This window comes from Pongo pygmaeus, chromosome 17 (genome assembly GCF_028885625.2).
Source record: "Pongo pygmaeus isolate AG05252 chromosome 17, NHGRI_mPonPyg2-v2.0_pri, whole genome shotgun sequence".
NCBI lineage: Eukaryota > Metazoa > Chordata > Mammalia > Primates > Hominidae > Pongo > Pongo pygmaeus.
In genome coordinates, this window is record NC_072390.2 from 89,996,186 (window position 1) to 90,020,000 (window position 23,815).

Sequence of the window (23,815 nt, forward strand, 5' to 3'; positions counted from 1 at the left end):
AGACTGGAGCATTTTTCACTGAACTTCTACTATCTGTGTCTCAAACTCAAAAATAATATACACTTGCATCATTGATTTACTTAGTTGTTGGAAAATGACTTTGTAATTAAAAAATAAAGCAGCAGACATCTGAAACCAGGCCTATACCTGATTGCAGTTTCTAAGAGGGAGAGAGACACAGGACAGTTGAGCGGTGAGTGTGATCTGTGGGCTTTGAGGAGACAGCCTGGGGCACATTCTGACTCTGCCTCTTAGGAGCTTGCAGTCTTTGGGGGCTTAATGGATATGCACCTCAGGTTTTTCATCTGGAAAATGAGATGTGGTGAGGGTTAGATCAGTTGTTTCACATGAAGCATACAACAGAACTTGGAAGCTGGGAATGGTGGCTTCTGCCTGTAATCCCAGCAGTTTGGGAGTCTGAACTGGGAGAATCAGTTGAGTCTAGTAGTTTGAGACCAGCTTGGACAACATAGCAATACCCTGCCTCTACAAAAAATAAAAATTAGCTGGGTGTGGTATGCGCACCTGTAGTATTAGCTACTTGGGAGGCTGAGGTGGGAGAATTGCTTGAGTCTGGAAGGTGAAGGCTGCATTGAGCCATGATTGTGCCACTGTAGTCAGCCTGGGTAACAGAGGGAGTCCCTGTCTCAAAAAAATAACCACCCCTTCTCTCAAGAAAACCTCAAAAAACAAACAAAAGCTACAGAACAACCCAGAGCTTGGCAGTCTCCCTCTTTTCCAACAACAAAAAAAAGAATAAAATAACCTTAATGCTTTTGTTATTAAGAACCTGGTTAATATTTGGAAGTCTACAATGTACTCTTAACGTCTTGAAGTATAATATTATTTACAGTTCTTAGAATAGTTAAATCTTCATATGGACCCTCATTAAGTGGCAATGGAATTGACCCTTGAAATAAAGCAGTACAACCTTGCTGAATATCTTTATTTGCCCCGGGAAATTGTGGGTACGTGTGTGTTTGTATGCATGTGTGTGTGGGTGTGTATATGTTTATCACATAACCTCTCAGATTCTTGAACATTTATGTGTGTTGTAGCTAGCATTTTATAATATCTAAAAGGTTACTGCAGTTTTTCTGTATGCAGAATGCCTGTTCTCAGGAGAGGTGTGAAATTTAAGAAAAGTTTGTTTCTTATGAATAAGCAAAGAATTCTAACTTTTGTCTCTTCATGGAGATTTTCATTAAATATAATAGCATTTATTTTCAAGGACCGGCAGAGTCATCCAGGAAAATAATAATTATAAAGAATTTTCAGATATTTTAAATTTTAGAATGTTGGTAATTTGTATTTGAAACAAGTTGCTTTATATAAAATTACAAGGGTACATTTCACATGTGAAAATGGTGGGTTCTGTATGGTAATTAAAACCAAAAGCAGTATAACATTCAGGGGAATTGTGTCAGAATATATTTGAGAAATAAAGATGATTATTTTGGCCTATCAATGATTTGGTAAGAGTTTGAGAAATATAATTATTAAATGTTATTTAACACCTGTTAACTTATGAATTTTGGAGTAAACAAATTTCATATAATCATAGTTTTCCCCCTTTGTTTGTAAGGTAAATTTCTGACAGATTTGAATACCTTTGAACTGCAGGTTTTTCTGTATTGTTTATTTAACATGCTCATTAATAGGTAAGAGAAGTAAGTGGGAAAAATTCTTTCCTGAAGTCTTGATTAAACAATATAATATGAACCTGCTTACAAACATATTTAGGATGTTAGATAATGTATTTCATCTTATATGTTATAAAAATGAAGTGTTTAATAATTAATTTCAGTTTTATTTTATATTATCTAACATATTTTACATGTTAACAACAAATTATAGTATGCCCCAGGTTTCTGACACTTTAAAAATAAAATATATTTATTTTGATTTTGTTTATAATAAAACTGGTGCAATCTATCTCAATTGGCTGTTCTTTAAGAAATGATCATCTTTATTTTTAAGCATAATTATTCTTGATAACTGATTGTGTGGTATTTATTTTTGTCTGACTTGTTTCATAGGTCATTAATTTTTAGTTTTTCTCTTCATCATATGATAAGTATTTTCTTTTAAAAATATTGTGTATACTTAATCCCAGCAAATCTTAAAAAAAAATCTCTACGCTTATATCAATTACTAGATTTGTCATTCATTAGCTTGGATAATTCATATTCATTTAGGAAAGTAATGTAGTGGTTTTATTTTTGAACAGTTTTATTTCAGTAGTAGTTTCATTTTTCTTATTTTCTATGAGGCTATAATCTTTTATTAGGCAGGAAGTATGGAGTGGTGGAGAGACTTCTGTATAAAGGTTACCAGGCATGAATTCTACTTTTGCATTTTCAGCTTCTTTGCCCCATTTTCTTGAAAAAGTCAAAGTCACTTATCTTCTCTGAGCCCCACTTTCCTCCTCTCTCAGGGTGATCTGATTATGCCCAAACTGCATGCTCATATACCCTTGGGTAGCCATTGAGGAGACATATAAAACTGTTGTGTGAACTATACATCTGTAACTATAAGCAATATATTATTTGTTGCTTTTTTAAATTACAGATTTTACTTATAGAAAAACAACCCTATAAATCATCTAAATCTAAATCCCATGTCAGAGTGAATTTGGTTGATGTTGGCTTCTTTTCATATATATGTTTGTTCATGTATATGTCAGAATACAAGAATAAACACACATAGGGTTTGTTGTATGTAGTATTTTTTGTCCTTTTAAAATCTAAGCTATCATGAGCAGCTTTCTATATTTTCAGTTGATGCATAGTATTATACGATGATTGTGCCATTACTATTGAACTTTTAGGTTGCTTTCACTTTTCAGTTGGATTGTAGCTTTTTATCTTTTATTTCATATTATTTTTGGAGTGCATATTTCAGCAGTTAGAATACCTGATTCTGAATGACTGTTGAAGACTATTATTTGTTTGCTTAAGATTTGATGCTTATCCATTTCAGAAGGGAATTATAACAGGTTTTTGAGCTGAGGCATGACGTGAACATATTTATAGGAAGGTGTGTCATGGGGGTATATAGAGTGAATTGTATGGGAGAGTGCCTTGTAGCTGTGGTACTCAGACATAATGGTTTGAACTAGTTCATTTAAAATGGAAAAAGAAAAGTCTTGGTAGCAAAAAATTATGAAAAAACAATTGATGATGTATGAACATGAGTATAAGATTACTAAATCGGGAAGGTGGTACAATTGGTAGAATTCAGAAATTCTGCAGGAGATCATTAGCGTGGAACAATCATGACTGAATGCTGGACGTGCTTTACAGTATTGTCAATGCAGATAAGAAAAAATGTCCTGGAAAGGCCATGGGTGGAAATAAATATTTTAGTGTCATCCACAAGGAGGTTATGCTTGAAGCCCAGGAAATAAATTATACCTTTGAAATATGAATGTATATGAACAAATGTATCACTCTTAGAGGATAAGATGAGGAACGAGAAATGACAATAGTATGAAAGAGGAAGTGATCAGAAGTGGTTTGGAACTATCAGTAGAAGCCAAGTTATTAGAGAGCTTAAAGAAGAAATTAACAATAGTATGAAAGAGGAAGTGATCAGAACTATCAGTAGAAGCCAAGTTACTAGAGAGCTTAAAGAAGTAGTAAGTAACACCTTTACACTGCAGTTTTATGAGAATAATTGTTTGAATAGAATGCTGTCCTGCAAAAGCTAAAATGTGGTTCATTTACAGTAATGTATTTTGTACCACCGGAAAATTTATTCTAACACATTTTAGAATAATGAAAAGATATACTCGTTGTTGCAGTGAGCACTCATTTACCAAACGTGGCCATTACAGTTGAAATCCTCTGTGTATATTTCCTTCTGTGCCCACAATGTATGTGTTTGTGTGTTCATTTATTTCCTAGCTTTGTGGATTGAAAGGGCTTAGACTCCATGATACTTCAGTAGCAGTGATCAGAGTTAGCACCCACATCTTGCTTTATAAACACCACTACCTACTGTAAGAAACCAGGACTGATTGCAGGTCTGGAGCATGGACAGTGATTATTGGGCCTGGAAGGCTGGTTGTACTAGAAAATAAGGAAGCACCCAACAGTAAGAGAAGTGATGTCAAGTAAACATAGTAGCCAACTTTAAAGAGTTTCCACTGGCCAATTTTGGGAAAACTTGAGAATTACAAGACATAATTACAGTAATAGATTATAAAACATGGTATAAAATCCAAGAGTCCAGATAAAGTGCTTTAGAAAGAAAGTGAGGGTGAGAGAGTATGTCACAAAAAGATTGGGGAAAATGGTTAAGTCTTTCTATCAAAGAATGCTAGCTAACTAAAATAGAAGGAATGATAGAACATTGGTATTTTGTAGCCTTCAGAATAATTGAGTTAGGCAAGATTCATTAATGGGCGCCTGTGCCATTGGGAGAATGTTGTTAGTGAACAGGATACTCACACAATATCAAAATATCACCTACAGATTACTTAATTACAAATGGCAAGTAAGTATTTATATTGAAGAAATTTCGAGATTACTACCTTAAACAAATAGTCAAGTTTAGCATAATGGGATGTGAACCTGACGTTACTTTTATCCTGATACCATGTAATTGGAAGTACCCAACATTTGTAGGTGATGTTCTTGCCAAAAATGTTCAAACTGAATCAAATCATGAGGAAACAATCAGACATACCATATGTGGGACATTATTGTAAGTTAGGTTACTGAGAGTTTTTGTCACTATAGAAATAAAGAAAACGAGGGTAGTTGTAGATGAAAGGAGATGAAGGAGACGTGATGAAACACAGTGAGTGTGTCTTATAGACTGTGTAGTAGATGTTACTGAGTCAGTATTTTCTTGAGTGTGATCTTGATCCACAATGGGTAGAAAAATGTCTTTCTTTGGAGTTGTGTGCTGAAGTTTTAGGGGAAAAGTATCATCTCAGTAACTTACTTTAAGATGACTTAAACTAAAGAAAAAGTACATATTAATACATTCTTAGTGAGAGAGGGCAAGTAAGCAGGCGTCCCAAAACATTAGTGGTGAACCGGTTTGGAGAGGGTACAAGTATTTCATGTATTGTCTTTTCAACTTTTCCAAGTCTTAACTTTTTTCAAGAAAGAAGCTAAGAAAAAGAACAGTTCACAATTAAAAAATAAAAGTGTGATAGATAAAAGGATAAACCTTAAACATAAAATTAGATATGAAGTTGTTTATCGAAACTTTGTAAAATAATTATTTATCCTTTCTGCCTGCTAGGATTGTCGCTGGAAGTTTTCTACTTGGATTATTATTAGTTTTTCTTTACCTATTTTGTCCCATGTCAGTATTATCTATTCCACTCCACCCTTCACACCCATCTTTTGCTGCTCAGGTCGGAACAGTGTTTGTGAGAGTATCATGACCCAGCTGTAAGCTGGATACAATGTTTAGATCACAGTTCAACTGTGTTACATAGCTAGCCATACAATGTTTATTTAAATTATTCGTGACTGTTTCTTGGACTGAATCAGTACTTTGTAATCAAATTCTGATGATGTCAACTACAAGTGCAGTATGTGGTAATCTGAGTAGACATTATCAGATAGTTTCTCACATATTTGTCGGTTCCCACAAATCTATTTTCTTATAGTTGTATGAATCAGAAGTTTGAAACCAGTCCTCATACTCGACAGCAACTTCACCATGCTCTGAATGCTTGTGTCCCTCCAAAATTCCTATGTTGATACCTGTATTAGGCTGTTCTCGCATGGCTGTAAAGAAATACCTGACGCTGAGTAATTTATAAAGAAGGAGGTTTAATTGGCTCACGGTTCTGCAGGCTGTCGAGGAAGCATCGTCCTGGCAGCTGCTTGGCTTCCAGGGAGGCCTCCAGGAACTTACAGTCATGGCAGAAAGTGAGTGGGGTGACAAGTCTCACATGGCTGTAGCAGGACAGGAGCAAGAGAGAGAGAGGGCGGACGTTTTACACACTTTTAAACAACCAGATCTTGCGAGCTCTCTACGGTACCAAGAGGCTGACGCTAAACTGCTCATTAGAAATCTGCCTCCATGACCAATCACCACCCACCAGGCCCCACCTTTAACATTGCGGATTGCAATTCAGCATGAGCTTCGGGCAGGAACGCAGAAGCAAACCATATCAATACCTAATCCCCAGTGCAATAGTATTAATTAGTTGGGGCATTTGGGAGCTGATTTTGGGAGGGCAGAGCCTTCATGAATGGGATTAGTGTCCTTATAAGAAAGGCTTAAGGGAACCTGTTTGCCCCTTCTGCCTTGTGTGGATGCATAGAAGATGCCCTAAGGGGATCAGGCCCTCATTACACACTGAATCTCCTGGCACCTTGATCTTGGACCTTCCCATCTCCAGAACTGTAAACAATAAATGTCTGTTCTTCATAATGTATCCAGTCTCAGGTATTTTGTTGTAGAAGCCCCGACTGAGTACTGTAAGCATTTTCTAAATTGTTTCCTGAAGCCACAGTTCTAGTAGATGTTTTCTATGACAGAAATATTTAGTGGTCCGGTAAGGTTAGAAAATACTATGCAGATCTCCTATTTCTTTCCATTTCACCGTGCTAATCAGCACACACATGAGTGAGAAGTCTATAGAACTTAACTTTTTAAACCTAGTGTTATGCAAACTCATTTGAAAATTCCCCCTACCCCTACTTTTTGGTAACATTTCTGTTGTCATCCTGAAGAACAGTCATCCATAGGAACCTGTTTGGCACAAGAGAAACGCAGCCAAACCCCCATGCAGTAAAAAATCCAAGTATAAGTTTTGACTCCTCAAAAACATAACTACTAACAGCCTACTGTCGATCAGAAGCCTTACCAATAACATGAACCGCAGATGAACACATTCTGTATATGTATTATGTGCTGTATTCTTACAATAAAATAAGTGAGAGAAAACGTTATTAAGATAATCACAAGGAAGAAAATGTGTCTATTTAGTATTCTTTAAGTGGCAGTGGCTCCTCATAAAGGACTTCATCCTTTTGATCGTCGCATTAAGTGGGCTGAGGAGTAGGAGGGAGAGGTTGGCCTTACTGTGTCGAGGGGTGGCAGAGGTGGAAGAAAATCGTAGTAGAAGTGGACTTGCGCAGTTCAGACTCGTGTTGTTCAAGGGTCAGCTGAGCTGTATGTACTTCAATAGATGAGTTAGATCATCTCCCATGACTCTCAAATTGAAATAATTTTATAGTGATAAAACCTAAAGGACTGAAGAAATAGGTCTTTGTTATATGGCATATAGTGTACAAGAATTTATTTTGAAATATTGTTAAAATAAGGTTTTTTTTTTTAAACTGGAATGTAGGCATTACTACTGCATTGCTGTTTTTACACCAAAACAAATTTTAAGTTATACTGTGTCAGGCATTTACGGATACTTGTAAGTCAATCAATATTTTAAAAACATTATTATTTTTTATTTAAAGGTGTTCCTTCAGATGATTAGATGCTTGCAAATGGATGACTTGAGCAAGAGCAGTTCTAGCATGGGTCTTGGCCTCAAGCAGTAGAGTTGGCCTCCTGTTCCACGGGCTCTTGGATGTTCAGTAGGCTTCCTCATGAGCATGTCCCAGACTGATCTCCTTCCAAACAGCTCGATTTCTCTTAAGCCAAAAATGGATCATTTCTTTGATTTCTCTTTCAGACTCTATATCCAATCCATATAGAATTTGGTTAGCTCTGATTACAAATACATATCCCAAATCTGACCACGTCTTCACTGCTAGCCTTTGTCCAGGTCACTATTATCTTTGCCTGGATTATTCCAAGAGACTGTTGATCGATCACTCTCTCTCTCTCATTCACTCAAAACAGAGCAGACAGGAGTGCTATTGAAATGGAAGTTGAGGCTAGGTGTGGTGGCTCACACCTATAGTCCCAGGACTTTGGGACTAGGCAGGAGGATTCCTTGAGCCCTGGAGTTTGAGACCAACTTGGTCAACATAGTGAGACCCCTGTCTCTACAAAAAATTTTAATTAGCCAGGTCCGGTGGCGCATGGCTTTAGTCCCAGCTACTGGGAAAGCTAAGCTGTGAGGATCCCTTGAACCTCGGATTTTGAAATTACAGTGAGCTATTTAAAAAAAATAAAAACAAAAGCAAGAGTAAGTTGGACAAGTCACTCCTCTGTTCAGATGCCTGAGATGGCTTTTCTTCTCACTCAGAATGAAAGCTGAGGCTGTCATGGCCTTCAGTGTTGCCGTTCTTACCTGCCCTCTTTTTTCTATCCTCCCTGGATGGGACTGTTCTCCTCCTCACTTACCAGCCCCCAGGTTTATGCTCCCACATCACATCTGTGAGAATGAATTGAGACTCTGCCTTCAGAGGTCTGTGGTTGTGCTCTCTCCTGCTGAGCAGGGGTTGCTGGTCCTTATTCTTTGGCAGGCCACGTGCCTTCGTCCTCTTTACTCACAGGTCTCATTCCTGAGCCAAATGTGGAATTTCAACCGCTTGCTGACATTGTAAGATCCTCGTTCTCTAATTTATTCTCCTACCATTTGACACTGCTTAATATGATACATATTTTACTGGTTTTTTTTCCTTGTTGTCTGTGTCTCTCACTAGGTTGTACATTTTTTGAGGGCAGGGACTTTTATTTGTTTTAGTCACCTGTGCATCACAGCTGCCTAGAACTGTTCCTTGCATAATAGTAGATCCTTAATAAATATGTAAATTAAATGCACGTGTGAATGACTAGCACTGTCCACAGAGGAGTGGCTCAAGCTTAGTGTCACTGCATCCTGTTGATAAGCAGCAGGTTGTCAAGAATGCTCCGGGAAGGCATGACTTGAACGGTCTGTGTTTTCGTCATAGGTGCAGGACCCCCTCACAGCTAGCACATAGTAAGTGATCAGTAAACGTGATGAGACAGAGAGTGAAGGTATGAAAGAATGAGGATTTATTGGGAGCAAGGCATGCCAATTGGCTAGCTTTCAGATTTGCCATCATTTTTGTTTTATTTCTGGTGATATATAGATTATGCATATATATTTTTAAAAGTTATGTTAAAAATGTTAAAACAATAATGTTACAGTGTTAGTGTGGAGTAGCCTCCCTTCAGTAACCACATATAGCTGTCAATATTATGTCCATATGGGTCAGTAATTTAATGCTAGTCATGCTTGGCATATATATATATATATTTTGTTTGTTTGTTTGTTTTGTTTGAGACAGAGGCTTGCTCTGTCGCCCAGGCTGGAGTGTAGTGGCTCAATCTCGGCTCACTGCAAGCTCAGCCTCCCGGGTTCACGCCATTCTCCTGCCTCAGCCTCCCCAGCAGCTGGAACTACAGGTGCCTGCTACCACGCCCGGCCAATTTTTGTATTTTTAGTAGAGACGGGGTTTCACTGTGTTAGCCAGGATGGTCTCAATCTCCTGACCTTGTGATCCGCCTGCCTCAGCCTCCCAAAGTGTTGGGATTACAGGCGTGAGCCACCGCGCCCGGCCAGCTTATATGTCTTTTTTTAACTGAGGATGATTTTGAGGCTTTTACATTATTTGTACTTTAAGCCAAATTTAAAGAATTAGTACTTCTTTTAAGTCCAGTGTTGGTTGAATAAATATTTTGCATTTGAACACAATTGAGCTGTGTTATAGTGTTAAAACTTTTTCCATTTTTCTCCATGATAATAAAAATTATTATTTCACTAAATATTCAGCACTAGAGACACTCAGCACGTTAGGACATTATATTAGGCAAAAGCTTTTTCTCCCTGTTTCCTCTAGTTTGTTTCCCTGTGCCATGTAATATTTTTGCTTCAATTCTTAAAACCTAAGTATTTTAATTAATAATTTTGTTTTCTATTAAAAACTGCACTGTGGATTCTAAGTTCCGATCTCTTAAATTATACTTGGTCATGTAAATAAGCTGTGCTTTGCAGCTTTGGGTTTTTAACCTTTGCTCTTTGCTATTAGCTTTATGTTTTTTTAATTATAGACAATGGAGGACAGTAGGGAAGTTATGACTTAAATTCATTTATTATTACTGTGTTCTTTTTTAAGGAAATGAGAAATGTTATTTTGTCAAAACCAAGCAGAAACAAATACAGAATTTTTGTACTTTTTTTTTTGCTCAGCATTTAATATTATCACAATTTTTTATATGTGATAATTTCATTTTAGTGATTGATGTTGGTACCAGTTATTTATAGTTGTAAAGTGTGTATTGTCCATAGTTGTTATTACCTAATGTTTAAGTAGAATGATTGTTATTTTCAGTGTATATAAGTGCATTATTTGAATAAAGAAGTCATGGTCATTTGGCCTTAAACCTGGGATTCTGTAATATTATGTGAAATTAAACAAAATAAATTAGACATGAAAAGAAAAAAAGCATTTTTTTAGAAGTTGTTTTGCTTTTGGCTTTTGTCACAAGTCTTTTCTGCAAGGATACAGTATTTTACAGTCTTATGTGGCTTATTTGTGCAAACATGTCCAGATGAATTCAGTGTTTAACGTTGAGAATCTTATAACATGCCAATTTGATTTGTAGCCCTTCATATCATAGAATGCTAATTAAAATCATATTTTTGCATATGTCGTGTCTTTCATGTACATATGCAAATAGATGCTGTTGCCTTTCAGCTGTTAGTAATTAACTTTATGAAGGACAGCTGTAATACATAATTAACAAAAATGTTTGCAAGCCCTTTTACACTGAAAGTTGCAACAGCAAATTTTTTTTCTGCTTATCCAGAGAGCCATTTTAGTTTTGATGCTTCTGAATGTTTGTGTTCTAAATTGTTTTGAATAATAGCATGACGTAATTAAATTGATACTGCAGTGTGTTCAGGGGTGGAATGGCATTCATGTACTGCCGATTCCTGTCCATTTCAACAAAATTTCAACAAAATTATGTCAACAAAATTGAATTAAGTAAGCTGATTTGTGTATAAAATAAGATAGTATGTCAGGTAATACCTTTTGTTTGTTTTTGTTAGTGATATCTAGGTACTTCAATATAATTTTTTGTGCTATAGATACAGTAAACATTTGCATTATTTTTAAAAACCTCTCTTCAAGTTATTACCATGTTTTTAAGGAAGCTCCATGAAAGCTATTCTTTTTCTCTTTTACGGTCCTGTAAATATTTAATAAAATGACATTTTCTCAAACTGATTTCACGATTGAAGTGTGCGATGACCTAGGGGCTGTGTATGTTATGGTATTGCTTCATCTTTCTTATCAACTGGAAGTGAAGACAGGGATTGAAGAACTATAGTCATTGTGCTCTTTTGCTCACTGTTAGTGTATCCAAGTCAAAACTGAACCAGTAAATTTAGATGTAGACTTCTTTTGAAGTCCTACAGTATATTTAATCTGTATGCAAGCTTTGGTGTAGCAAGAGTGCCACTGTAATACGCTTTTTATGCTATGTTTGCATATATATATTATTCTTAAGTTCTCTTTGTACAGATTTCTAGTGGAGAGTCAAGTTTTAGTTTTATAATTACTTTCATTTGTTTTTTAGGGTTGCTTTCGTAATGAAGAAGCACTTAAATACTCATCTACTAGGCAAGCATGGAGTTGGCACCCCAAAAGAAAGGTAATTTTCATTCTTTTTTTTTCATTTAAAAATACAATTTGATTTTTATTTTAGGCTTTATTTAATGACATGACTTCTAGAATTTTTTTTCACGTCAGTTAATCATGTTTCTATTTGTGGTACTCTTTTGTCAAATATCATATTTTATGCCATCGTTTCACAAAAATTTAACATTTTAATTAAAACTTGAGTCTAGAAGTAGTTGAAAGTATTTGGAGGACTTTGAATTTGTGAAACAACTTTGAAATACTAGAAGAATTAAATTGGAGGGAATTACCTTCTGAAAATGCATTCGAGTGTGATAAAACAAATATGTAAAACTCAACTTTGTTTTATTATATATTCTTATTTTGAGGTTTTAAAATAACAGTTGTGAATTCTTACTCTAGACTTAAAGATTGCTGATATTAAGAAGAAATACATCTTGTGTCATCCCCCAAATAATACTACAGTTGCCATGTCATGAAAAATAACACTACAATTATTATGTCATCAACTGCCAGGTTTTCTTTTTTCTTGCTTCTGTATCATAATTAGCTTCATCGCATAGACTTAATTATATTAGGTGAACTGAAATATAGCAGCGTCAGCTACCAGGTGAACATGGCTACTTCTGATATTTTAAATCTTTAAAATGTGCAGCTCACTCAAAACTGGTGTGAGCACTGGTACTTTCCTTAAAGTCAGGATAGATTTTCAGCTCCCCTCAGATTCTCCAAGGCAGGATCCAAAATTCTACAGATACTCTCAGAAACTTTAGTTTTTTTAATACTGTTTTCAAAAGTCACTAGTGATGCAATTTTTTCTGTTACTTTGAAGCCTGAGGTCTTCAGTCATATTTGTAAATGTTTAATAGTCTTTTTAAAAATATAAAATGCTCTTAGCAGTATTTTCTCTGTTTATGGGAATTTAAGTTGACTTTTCTGTCAGGCGTATTGTTTTCTTTAGTATTGTAGTATGGGCATAGACTGCTACTGAGTAAAAATTTTGGGATCTTGGGATGTCTGCTTTGCACCCATATGTTTGATTTCCTCTCCTCTCCTCCCCTCCCCTCCCCTCCCCTTCCCTCTCTTTTCACTTCTCTTCTCTTCTCTTCTCTTCTCTTCTCTTCTCTTCTCTTCTTTCTTCCTGTTCTCCCTGTTCTCCCCTTTCTCCCCGTTCTCCCCTTTCTCCCCTTCATTTGAGATGGAGTCTTGCTCTGTCGCCCAGGCTGGAGTGCAGTGGCATATGTTGGCTCACTGCAAGCTCCACCTCTCAGGTTCACACCATTCTCCTGCCTCAGCCTCCCAAGTATCTGGGACTATAGGTGCCCGCCACCACATCCGGCTAATTTTTTGTATTTTTAGTAGAGACGGGGTTTCACCGTGTTGGCCAGGATGGTCTCAGTCTCCTGATCTCATGATCCCAAAGTGCTGGGATTACAGGCTTGAGCGACCGTGCCTGGCCTATTTCCCCTATCTTTCTTTGTAACATTGTATTTAATAATTGCAGCAAAAATACATGCATTGAATGTGTCAGGGATGGATTATTCTTGAAATTTAAAAGCATACTATACTATATTTTTAAAAGAATAATTTGCGACATGTCAAAGTTATGTTTCATAAGTGTTGTTTAAGTATGTAGAAACAGAACATATTTGTAATTGCTATGTTTTCATTGCTTTCACATGCATTATGTCAGTCCTTCTTTGACCTTATTAGCAGTACATTATTATTCCAGTTTTATAGATCTAAGGACTGAGCCTAGAAAATACAATAATAATTTATTCAATATCTCATAAATAATAAATGATGGAACTGTTACTTTTCTGACTCTGATTTCAAAATAAATTTGAATGAAAACAGTTGAGATTGTGTAAGTAGTAAGAAGAAAATATTTCCCAACTGTACTTTTAAATAGTATAAACTTTTAATTTAACTACATCATTTTGGTTTTTACTTAGAAATTTTTTTAAAAATTGAAGAATTGTTCGTATTGTTTCACAGGGAAAAATTGATCTCCCCATATATGTGCATGTATGCATATATGTTCATGTATTAAACACCTTAAAATGCTAGACATACCCTATATATTACAAATTTGAGAATCAAAAATTTACTATTTTTTTATTTACCTTTTTCATTACATTCTAGGATACTTTTTCTTTTCTTTTCTTTAATATTTATTTCTGTCATGAATACATAAAGGGAGATTAAAACTGAGGCAGGAGAAAGATTGAATTTCTCCCCTCTGACACATGATAAGCTCTTCTCAGATATTGACACTGTTTTTGTCCTAACATCAAGAAAATCGCAAGTGGGAAAGCACACCCACCTTCTGGATCAGTACCTTTTAAGTACTCCAAGCAGCAACATTCTTCTAAATCAAACGTCTTTGATTGAATTGTTTTTCCTTTTAAAAATTATTTGAGAGGACTTCTTGTTTTTGACGTCTGCTTATATGGCACTCTGTCCTGTTACAGAGAAATACTACACAGGAATGCCAGGACCCCAGCAGCAGTATAATTTTCCAGTAGACACCTGTAGCTAGAGCAAACCAAGATTTCAATGGTATAATCTAGAAGCAGAGATGCCAGTCTCCTTGTTTCCATTTCACCTTCCTGCCTTCCTTCTAGTGGTTTTAGGAAGCAAACCCTTCGTCAGCATGCTGAACCATCAGTCTGGGCATAACTGTTCTCTAAATTAAGTTAAATATTTTTCTTACCTATTTAAAACGTTAAAGCCTTGGTTATACTTTTGCAAGCTTGCTGTATTTTAATTTCTCCAGGACAATATAATCAGTTTTAAAAAATGTTTTTAATTTGATTCTCCACTCTAATGCATTGCATATTATAGCAAATAGTAATAGAAGTTAGCTAAATAGGCTGCGACAATTAAATTAATAATGCATTTTGTTTGCAAGTGTTTAGGCCTTTTGCTTTGACTGATATATGCAAAATTATAATTTATTAAAAATAAATCCATATACTTGTACTATAAAGTTTGAGGATCCAATAAATTTTGTCAGCATGGCTATCATTAGAAACAGAAAACTAAATTATTTCAAATATTTTCTTTGAGACTCTGTGAACACCTGAGGTGATGGCTTGTATAAGATTATACTTTTTTGTTCCTACATCTGCATTAAATTATTTTAATGCAGTATCCTACAGTATTTCTGAAATCCTACACACTTAAATTCAATTACATATAACCACATTCAATTCACATTCTAAAATAATAAACTCCAGTTAACTTGCAAGTTCATTTGAAAGTATTCGCTATTTTAAATGAGTAATTCTCTTTGTGGTATAAGTAAGCCAAAGCATCTTTATGACTCTTTGAATTGACTAATAGTAATCTAGAAAACGAGCTTATCTACAATTATCACAATTGGAACAGCCATACTAAGTATATCTTCTGTGAAAGCCAGGTGCAATTACAATGAAAGTGGATGGTATTCGTCGTTCAGTGCTGGAAATCAGCTGGGCTTTGAATGACTGTGTAAATAGGAGGACAGGGAAATGATTCGTGTAGTTTTGCATCTGATCCATTGCTTTTGTGGTGTCAGGGATGCTGTCAGGACATATCTGCACTGGCAGCGTCTCAAGAAGGCTGATAAACTCAGAAAACTACCAAAGAAGAATTTTAAATTAGATATGTGTATCATAAAGTATAAGCGTTAAGTAATTTCATAACCCAGGAAAAGTACTTGTGTTTCTACTGGTGAATATTCAGATCAAAACCTTACATATTTCTTCCAGTGCAGCCATTTTTGTCGGAGTCTGTGAAGTTTCTTACCCTCAGTGCATTTTTGTTAACATAGCTGTTGGGTGTGTTCAGGCTACTGGATTTGGCTCAGGGCTTTTTAGTATTTTTGCTCAGGCTAAGATTTCCTCTGGAGTCCTCCAGATTACTGAGCCCTGAAATTTGTGCTGGCCTCTCCCCTTTTATGAGACATTTGGGATATGGGGTTAGCTGTCTTTCTTTTAGCAGCACCATTGATCTTATTGATGAGTCAAATCTTTACCCCACCTAATGTAATTGCAGGGAGATGTCCCGGAGCCCTGATGCTTGTTCTAATTTATTTGAAGCCAGTATAATATGACATGGCATTGTGTGGGTCTTTTGGAGACTCTCTTCTCTCCTTTTTCTCTATTTTCTAAAAAACTTGCATATTTATAAGTTGAAGTGGCATAAAAGCATCATTGCTTTCTATTTTCCAAGTTTAAACAGGAGCGTTCACCTTTTTTTATGAAACATGAAAATATCTGAAACAGCAGCATCTGTGGAAAAGCACATGCACCTGGCATGCACATGTCACACACATGTCACCCACATGGCATGCACATGTCACTCACATGGCATGCACATGGCCCACACGGCACACATGTCACTCACATGGCACACATATGGCACACACATGGGATACACATGTCACATGGCACACACGATGTCACTCACATGGCACACACATGATGTGTGCAGTTGTGACTGATGCTTCACAGGGTTGTTTACAAGCTTAGATGCGGTTATATGAGAAAAGCCATGCGTTTATAGAAACCCTGAGGAACTTATTGGGGAACAGATTAAATTTTTTCCTATTAGAAAATATTCTATTCATCATATATGACTGTCCTCCTACGTCACAGTTGTCACTGCTTTCCACTTTAAAGAAATAGCTTCTAAGTTGTTCTTGTTGCATATATTTTATTTTATTAAAGGGAAAACAGTTTTCCTCTATTCCTCCGTAGTGAGTTTCTATAAGGTAAGTACTGTTTTCCATTTTATCATTGAAATGGGTGATTTATTCTAATGGATGTGTTGTGGTAGTTTCTTCTGTCTGATATATTCTTCATGGGCTCCTTCTGGAATATTTTTTGTGAGACTTTCAGTCACCTCTGTGTCCAGGCTTCAGGCTCTCCCCTTTACCCACTACTTATTAGTTTTTCCCTTATTTCTTCTTTTCTGTCCATAGTTAGCAATATTTTTTCTTTTTCTTTTTTTTTTCCCCATGATGGCCAATTTAGGAAAAATAAAGTGTTTATGGGCTTCTCTCCACCTTAAAAAAATATTTACACAAGAAATAATTCTGTTGGGCTAAAGTGGAGGAAAACATGTCAGTTCTTTCCATTCTGGGTTGCTTATTTTGTTGCGTGGGGAAGGGGGTTATGTTTCGATGACGTACTGCTTTTGCATGAGCTGCGAACTCTTTTTGTTTTTTCATTTTTTCCATCTTTTAACCTGTAAACAGTTAAATATAAATAGTATCTATGATCATATGACCTGGTTTTAATGTAAAAAAGTAGGGTTTTTTTTTTTTTTCTTGGAGATGGAGTTTCTCTCTTGTTGCCCAGGCTGGAGTGCAGTGGTGTGATCTTGGCTCACTGTGACCTCCGCCTCCCAGGTTCAAGCGATTCTCCTGCCTCAGGTTACTGAGTAGCTGGGATTACATGCGCCCGCCACCACACCCGGCTCACTTTTTTTGTTTTTAGTAGAGACGGGGTTTCATCATGTTGGCCAGGCTGGTCTTGAACTCCTCACCTCAGGTGATCCACCTGCCTTGGCCACCCAAAGTGCAGGGATTACAGGTGTGAGTCACCATGCCCAGCTGTAAAAGTAAGATTTAATAGTGTGATAGTCCTGCTAGATAAATTTGTTCTACATGGAAAGATAGCTAGAAGTCATATCAATTCATCTAAAGCCAAAGTGTTTATTTTAAGAAAATTTCTCTTATACTGTATTTACTAATAAACCAACAATTTACTAAGGCACATGTGGAGATAGGAGATACGCCCTCATATTCCACCAAAGTTATCTTGCTGGGATTTGGAAGTATTTCTAAATTCTATGGGTAATTCTGTGGGTAATGTAGATGATCTGTGGTTGCTTCATCAGCAATGTGTTATTACTAACAATAATATTTTCTAACTTCTGCTTCATAAGTTTTGCAGGTGAAAGTTAACAACAGTCAGCATCTGTGCTGCAGAATCTCAGGATTGCAGGCAGATACTTATGGCTCCTCTGCGGGGTGGAGAGCCCTCTCTTCAAGCTTCTCTCTTTGTTGGGTTCCTCAGCTCTTAGGAAGCAATGTCACCGGTACTCCTGCATCAGTTGCATTGTCAAATGCGACATCAAATATCTGGATTCCATGTATTTGTCAGATAATTTACTTTGATGTCACGATTACTTATTTCTTCTATTCATTTCTTAATGTGCTTTCAGTTTTAGCTTTCATTTATTTCCCTTGCTAGAGAACTGCTTTTCTTCACTGAGTTGTTTCATTTTCTTCCTTCCATAAATTGACTCTGCTCATTTAGCACACAGTTATGACAAAGACTTAAATTTAAGAGTGTTTTAAGAAGTAACCTTATAAAAGTTACATATTTGTTGTAAAGGTAGTATTTAGGATGCTGTTCATGGAAATACATCTTTCTTTTAAGACTCAGAAGAATTATTTCTCTCTGGTCTTTATTCCAGAGAAAGTTGTACTTTTCTCTAACACTTTGTTAGCCTTTGATACTAGCAAATCATGTATATGATTGAGTTTTCCTCTTTATGTTTACTGCTGGGAAGCTCATGGCCAAAATTGTGATCCATCTCTAGTGAGCAGGATAGCCTTAAAGGCATGCCTTTTATTTACTACTGTTATTTCCAGTTTTATTTATTTTTTCCTTATGGGGAAGTCCCATTTTATGTCAGCAATATATTTTAAAAACCTCCCATAAATCAAAGCTCATGTAATTCAAGGGCAGTTTTGCAATAGAAATTGTTTTTGAGTAAAACCAATATTTTTCTGGAAGTGCATATATCTTTAGCCATTTGGTTTTGGGGGCATTGTATTGAGCATTGTGCATCCCTGCGATTAGGCATATTTTAATTGTGCTTGCTCTGTTGTAGGATTGAGCATTGTGCGTCCCTGCGATTAGGTATATTTTAGTTGTGCTTACTCTGTTATAGGAGACTGCTGTGCACTTCCGTGTAGTGCTCCAGTGGTGCTTTTTACTTCTCAGAATTATTTATTTAAAAACATGCTTGCTTCTGAAGTTTGCTGAGCAGACCCGGTTAATAAGTACTCCCGAGGAAAGGAAAGGATTCCTTTCCTTTTATACCAGAGTCCTTGCTCTCTAGCTGTATAAAAAATACTGTTTCTTTTAGTACATCTTGGTTATCTTGAGAAAAAAAAAAAAAAAAGAAAAAAAAACACCACCACAGTTTACTACTTTAGTAGAAATTATCATGCTAGAGGTAGTGAGTTTTTAAGTGTTAGTAGTATATGTCACAGAACATAGATTTTGTTTCTTATTGCTTCTAAGATTCATTCCTTAATTTTAATCTAGGAAGTTTCTATGTATCCTGGGTATTATTTTATTTATAAAATAAATACAAAATATCAATAAAATAAATATTTTATTCATAAACTTGAATATTATATGATTTTTATTCTTTAGGAAATACTGATTAGTATATAGTTATTTATAATATGTGACAAATCGAACTATTATTCCTGCTTAAGGGGTTTTGTGCGGATGAGTGATAATAGGGCATCTTATTTCTTCACCTATTTAGTCTCTCAATAAACATTGACTACTATGTTCTGAGACTTAGGTGATCTATAGTGTTTGAAGATGACACAGCCACTGTTTTCGTGGACTTGAATCTTGGGGTTGATGTCACAGGTGAGGATAGAGAGGCAAGACATAACATAAAAGATAATTTTCGTAGGTATGAGATCGAAGATGCTATTCCAGGGAGTGTCTGGGAGAGGTGCTACTTTAGGATGAGTAGTTAGGAAAGCACCTCTCGAAGGGCCGTGTTGTATTTGATAGGTGGTTAGAGCAGTTCCAGCAGAGAGCACATTCCAGGTTCCCTGGGAGGTGTGGGACAGCTTGGTGTGTTTTGTTCCAGTGTGCCTTGAGCTCAGTGGCCTCGCGCACAGGGTTGGGGAGAGTGGTCTAAGGTAGAGAACTAAGATCCCAGAGTTGTGTGTATTGTTTTAGGAAATGGTTACCAGTGAGCGTATTTCACTGGCGGAAGGGGATGTAGTGGAGAGGAGAAAATGGGCATATCAGGATGAACCTGGGAACTGGGTTGGAATCCAGCTGAACAGGCCGTGGCTGCTGTGCCAGTCGTCTTTTCCTCTGTCTGTAAGAGAAAGCCAGCGAAGTTGAGAACTCCTTGGAACTGTAACTGGCAACGTGCAATGCCCAGCCCAGGGAACGAGCCCGGGCTGGTGGATTCGCAGTGTTTCCGTGGCATTCGTCCTGGAACTCCACCTCCCTTTTCCTGGTTTACTACCTGGTCTCTTCTCTTCCCGTCACTAATTTAGTTTCTTTCTGTTCAAGTTCATATTGCAGACAAGCCTGCAAATAACCTTTTTAATCCTGTTTTATTTTGGTAAAATCTTTCCCTTATCTTTGTATCTGTTTTTTTTTTTTTTTTTTTTTCCTCTGTACTTTTGTTCTACCTATTCTCCAATACACTCATATAATGTCCCACCTCTCCTGGTTGCCAGTCCAAATCATGTCTTTATTTCAAGTCCCAGTCTGATGCCCTGGCTGCTATCTTCTGTGAGTCCTTTTCTTGTTTACTGTATCTCTAATTGGTCTTCTTTTTCATCACATTCCTATGGAACATTAGAGAATAAAAGGTAATATACGTGTTAATATATGTTTAGATTGGAAATACCTTTATCGTATTCCTTCCATCTCCCCAAAAAGAAACCAACAGACTGTAATAATACTACATGCATTATAACTATGTTATTCAGTACCAGTTCAGTGAGTTATTAGACCAGAGCTATATGGTTAGTACTCCTATAATCTTTACTAAAATGACAATTATTTCATTCTCTTGCCTCTTATATAGAAATAAGATAAAACCGAATTCTGTAGAGATATTGAACTATATACCTTTTGTAGTATGAACCTTCCAGTTGCCCTTGTGTGTAATAATACATTGTTGTCTGCTGTGACAAGTTAATTTTTAAAGGATTTTTCTTTTCTACTACCATTTAGTCTGATAGTTGACTCAGATTTGAGGTATAAGAATATCTGCTGTTTTTAAGTTTTTAAGAATTTAGGTGTTTTTATTCAGCTGGTATCTGGAATATTTTTGGCCATTCTTTCTTTTATTTCACTTAAATTACTTTTAGAACACTGGGGCTTATACAGCTGGACTCTGACTAAAATATGCCTTAAGCTCTTACCTTTAACTCCCAGTCATTGCCAGAATTAAAGAGAACAAAGGCCTATATGTTCACTGTAGTCTTCAATTATGCCTAATTACCAACTTTGATACAGTTTCATTATACAGTACTGACTTTTTGTGAGCAGTTCTTTATGGCATCTTGGTAGTTGCTTATAAAAGTCCGAATTAAAATTTTTCATGAGGAATTTTCAGGAAAGAGAATCTATCTGAAGTAATTTTTATCAAGTTGCATCAAAGCAATTTGATCATTTTTATGAGAAACAAGATATTTTATTTCATTATGCTACGGAGCTATGATAGGACAAAGGAAGTGTTTACATAGGTTATTTCTACAACAGGGTTTCCCCCAATTCTTGGTCTTAGGGCCACTTGCATGACTGATCTATTGCGAGCTTAGAACAAAGAGAACCTCTGCTAACACTGTGGTGTTTTCCCATGCTTAGTACTCATAGGAGAAAACAAGCAGATGATTGATAATCCCTTTTGAGACATCTTGATCTTGTGGTCATCCTCAGGTTCTACAAGATGTCTGATTGTCATTTCCGTTAGTCCTTTCAAGAGCATTAAGGCACTGTTTGATACTTTTAAGATATTGCTACCTCCTCAGGTTGAATCATATGAACTTGACATTTTCTATGTTAAAAAACAGTCAAATATTGTTTATTTCATATGAGTCAAACTAATTTTATATAGAAATGCTTCTAGTATATGATGTCAGTATAAAGATCTGCCTTTCAGGGAAATAACCCTTTCCATTGAGATTTAATTTAATCCAGTTTTTTATTGTTTTGTGAATAATGATTTTTTAGACATAGCATTGGGCAGTAAGCCTATCGTGGAAGAAGGCTGGTCAAGGTGAGATGAGAAGCAATCTCACCTTGGTGAAATGTGTCAGCTTTTGGTGAAGCTGACATGAATTCATCGACGCCGTCAGTATTTTCACTCACTGCCATACAGAAAACCATAGCTCCCTGTCTTCTAGCCCAGGGTCAGTGTTACTTTATTTTCAAGGGTCAGATTTTTTCTCACTTATTCTGTGATGCCTTCCCTAGATTCCATTCCAAATAGTCACATCTTACCACTTAGAATGCTGATTTAGCACCATTCTATTTTGCCTTCCTTTTAAAAAGGCGTTTGTCCTGTCTCCAGACTAGATGGTTAATTTCTTGAGGGCTGGTCTCAGCTTCTCTTTCGTGTCTGCGCTTTGAAGAAGGGGATTCCCACTCAGTAAGTACTGCTAGATTTAGGATACTAAAATCTTCATTGAGAGTTTTCTTTTTCATGATGGACTTTTACTCAGCTGGTCTGATTTATGACACACAGTCCCAGTAGTACTGCACCTCGCATAGTTTTATGGAACTTTATATGGCACTGCCACTTACCGAGTCACCCTCAAGTTCATTGTACTTTGAATGAATGTCGCCTGTGACGCTGCAGACATTTCCCCTCCTTGGTTGGCAGATTTTGGTGAAACTGATGTGAATTTATAGTTCTAAAATACAAAAACAATCATACTGTTTATGTATGGAATTTTATCATTTTAAAGGTACTAATTTTTTAAAAAACATTCAAGACATTTTTAGTTGTGAAGGTCTAAATAATCTTTGCTTTGTTTTTTCATGTTAATCACGCAGAGCAAAGGATTATGGGAAACAGCAGATTCAGCAGAACATGTAGATAAAAGTTTTTATTTAAATTAGACCCAAATTTTCTTTGAAGTTAATTAAAACAATAATTTCTCCTTTCATTGTCACTGTGCATTATGGTGTTTAGAATGCCTTTTTCTCTTTTCTTATTTATGATTATGCAATATGGTTATGCCATGTATTTTTGGCAACTAGATAGTGGCAGACTTATTTCTGGATAACAAGTCTTCTAAAATTTATGCCTTTGCCTTTTAAAAAATTATATTGTTAATATGATAATAAAATATTGAACATTAGGAGAAATTTTAATTAATGGCGTGACCCCAACGCTTATTTTTAAAATTAATACTTATAATAATGACAATATATGAACATATTTCAGAGTTTCAGTGTGTTCAAAAGATAGAATATGAAAATATTCTTCTTTATTTTCAAACTAATTTCTTTATTGTTGGTTTTCTTAGCATTAACTCTTTTTCCTTTAGCTGAAACAAAAAACAATTTTAAAACTTACGTGGAACATAACTGTTTGGAATCAATAAAAGCCAGGCTGCTCTGGTTGAAGCTGGAAGAGGGTCACAAAGACACGTCAATTGTGGAGCAGTTTCTCCACGTCTCACAGAATCTATGAGGCACTTCATCAGATTAAAGAAAATATCTTTTATATATGCAGCTCTCCTCTCTTATTTATTTGCTATTGACTTTTGTAGATTTAACATCCAAAACATTGTTGATTCCTAAGACATGCAACTTAAATTTCTGTAGAGTATTTTGAATTGGGCGTGTTCAGAGACCACTGTGACACAGCTCTTAACTAGTGAGAGAACCCAGAATGTAGATCTCAGTATTGTTTATTTTTCTTTACTCATTGTATGTCTCTAGAATATCTGAAGAAGTGATTAAAAACAAAACAGTTTTGTCAAAAGAATCCAACTGCTGGAGTTGGTGAAGAAAAATAATAAAAAATATTTTGGATATAATCATTGTTAGCTAGAAATACAAGTTTGGCATAAATCAATGTCTGGAGTGTAATATTTCTAGTTTTCAGGTTTGGTGTTAAATTCACAAGTGTTTATTACTAAATGAATAAATAAGGTAGTTTTGTGTCTTGAGGCGTGATCATGATTTCCCACATTCATAAGATCCACACCATATGCTTGATGTGTAAACAAAGAAAAAGTGATTTCTGAAATTTTTATTTAGTCCTTTAGTACAAAAACTACCCCATTCAGTAAAGGAGAAAAGTTTGTTGAATGTTGAAAGATGGTTCTCTTGTTGGATGTTATGAATGTAAAGTGTGACTTTCAGCAAAAATGTAATTTGTTAGAAAATTATTAGTGTTTATTGTAAGATTTTATCTGAAATAACAGTGGTGAAATAACTCGAGCAGCTATTCAACTCATTACTATGATGAGA

The 23,815-nt window shown here is 35.9% G+C and overlaps 1 protein-coding gene across 1 annotated transcript in view; it reads left to right on the forward strand.

The window, feature by feature from the left end:
- ZNF407 (zinc finger protein 407) overlaps positions 1-23,815 on the forward strand; it is a 466,126-nt gene that overhangs the window by 171,035 nt on the left and 271,276 nt on the right. The window contains exon 4 of the mRNA XM_054460449.2: positions 11,491-11,565. Within this exon, the coding sequence (XP_054316424.2) occupies positions 11,491-11,565 (75 nt within the window). The remainder of the gene's footprint in view (positions 1-11,490; positions 11,566-23,815) is intronic.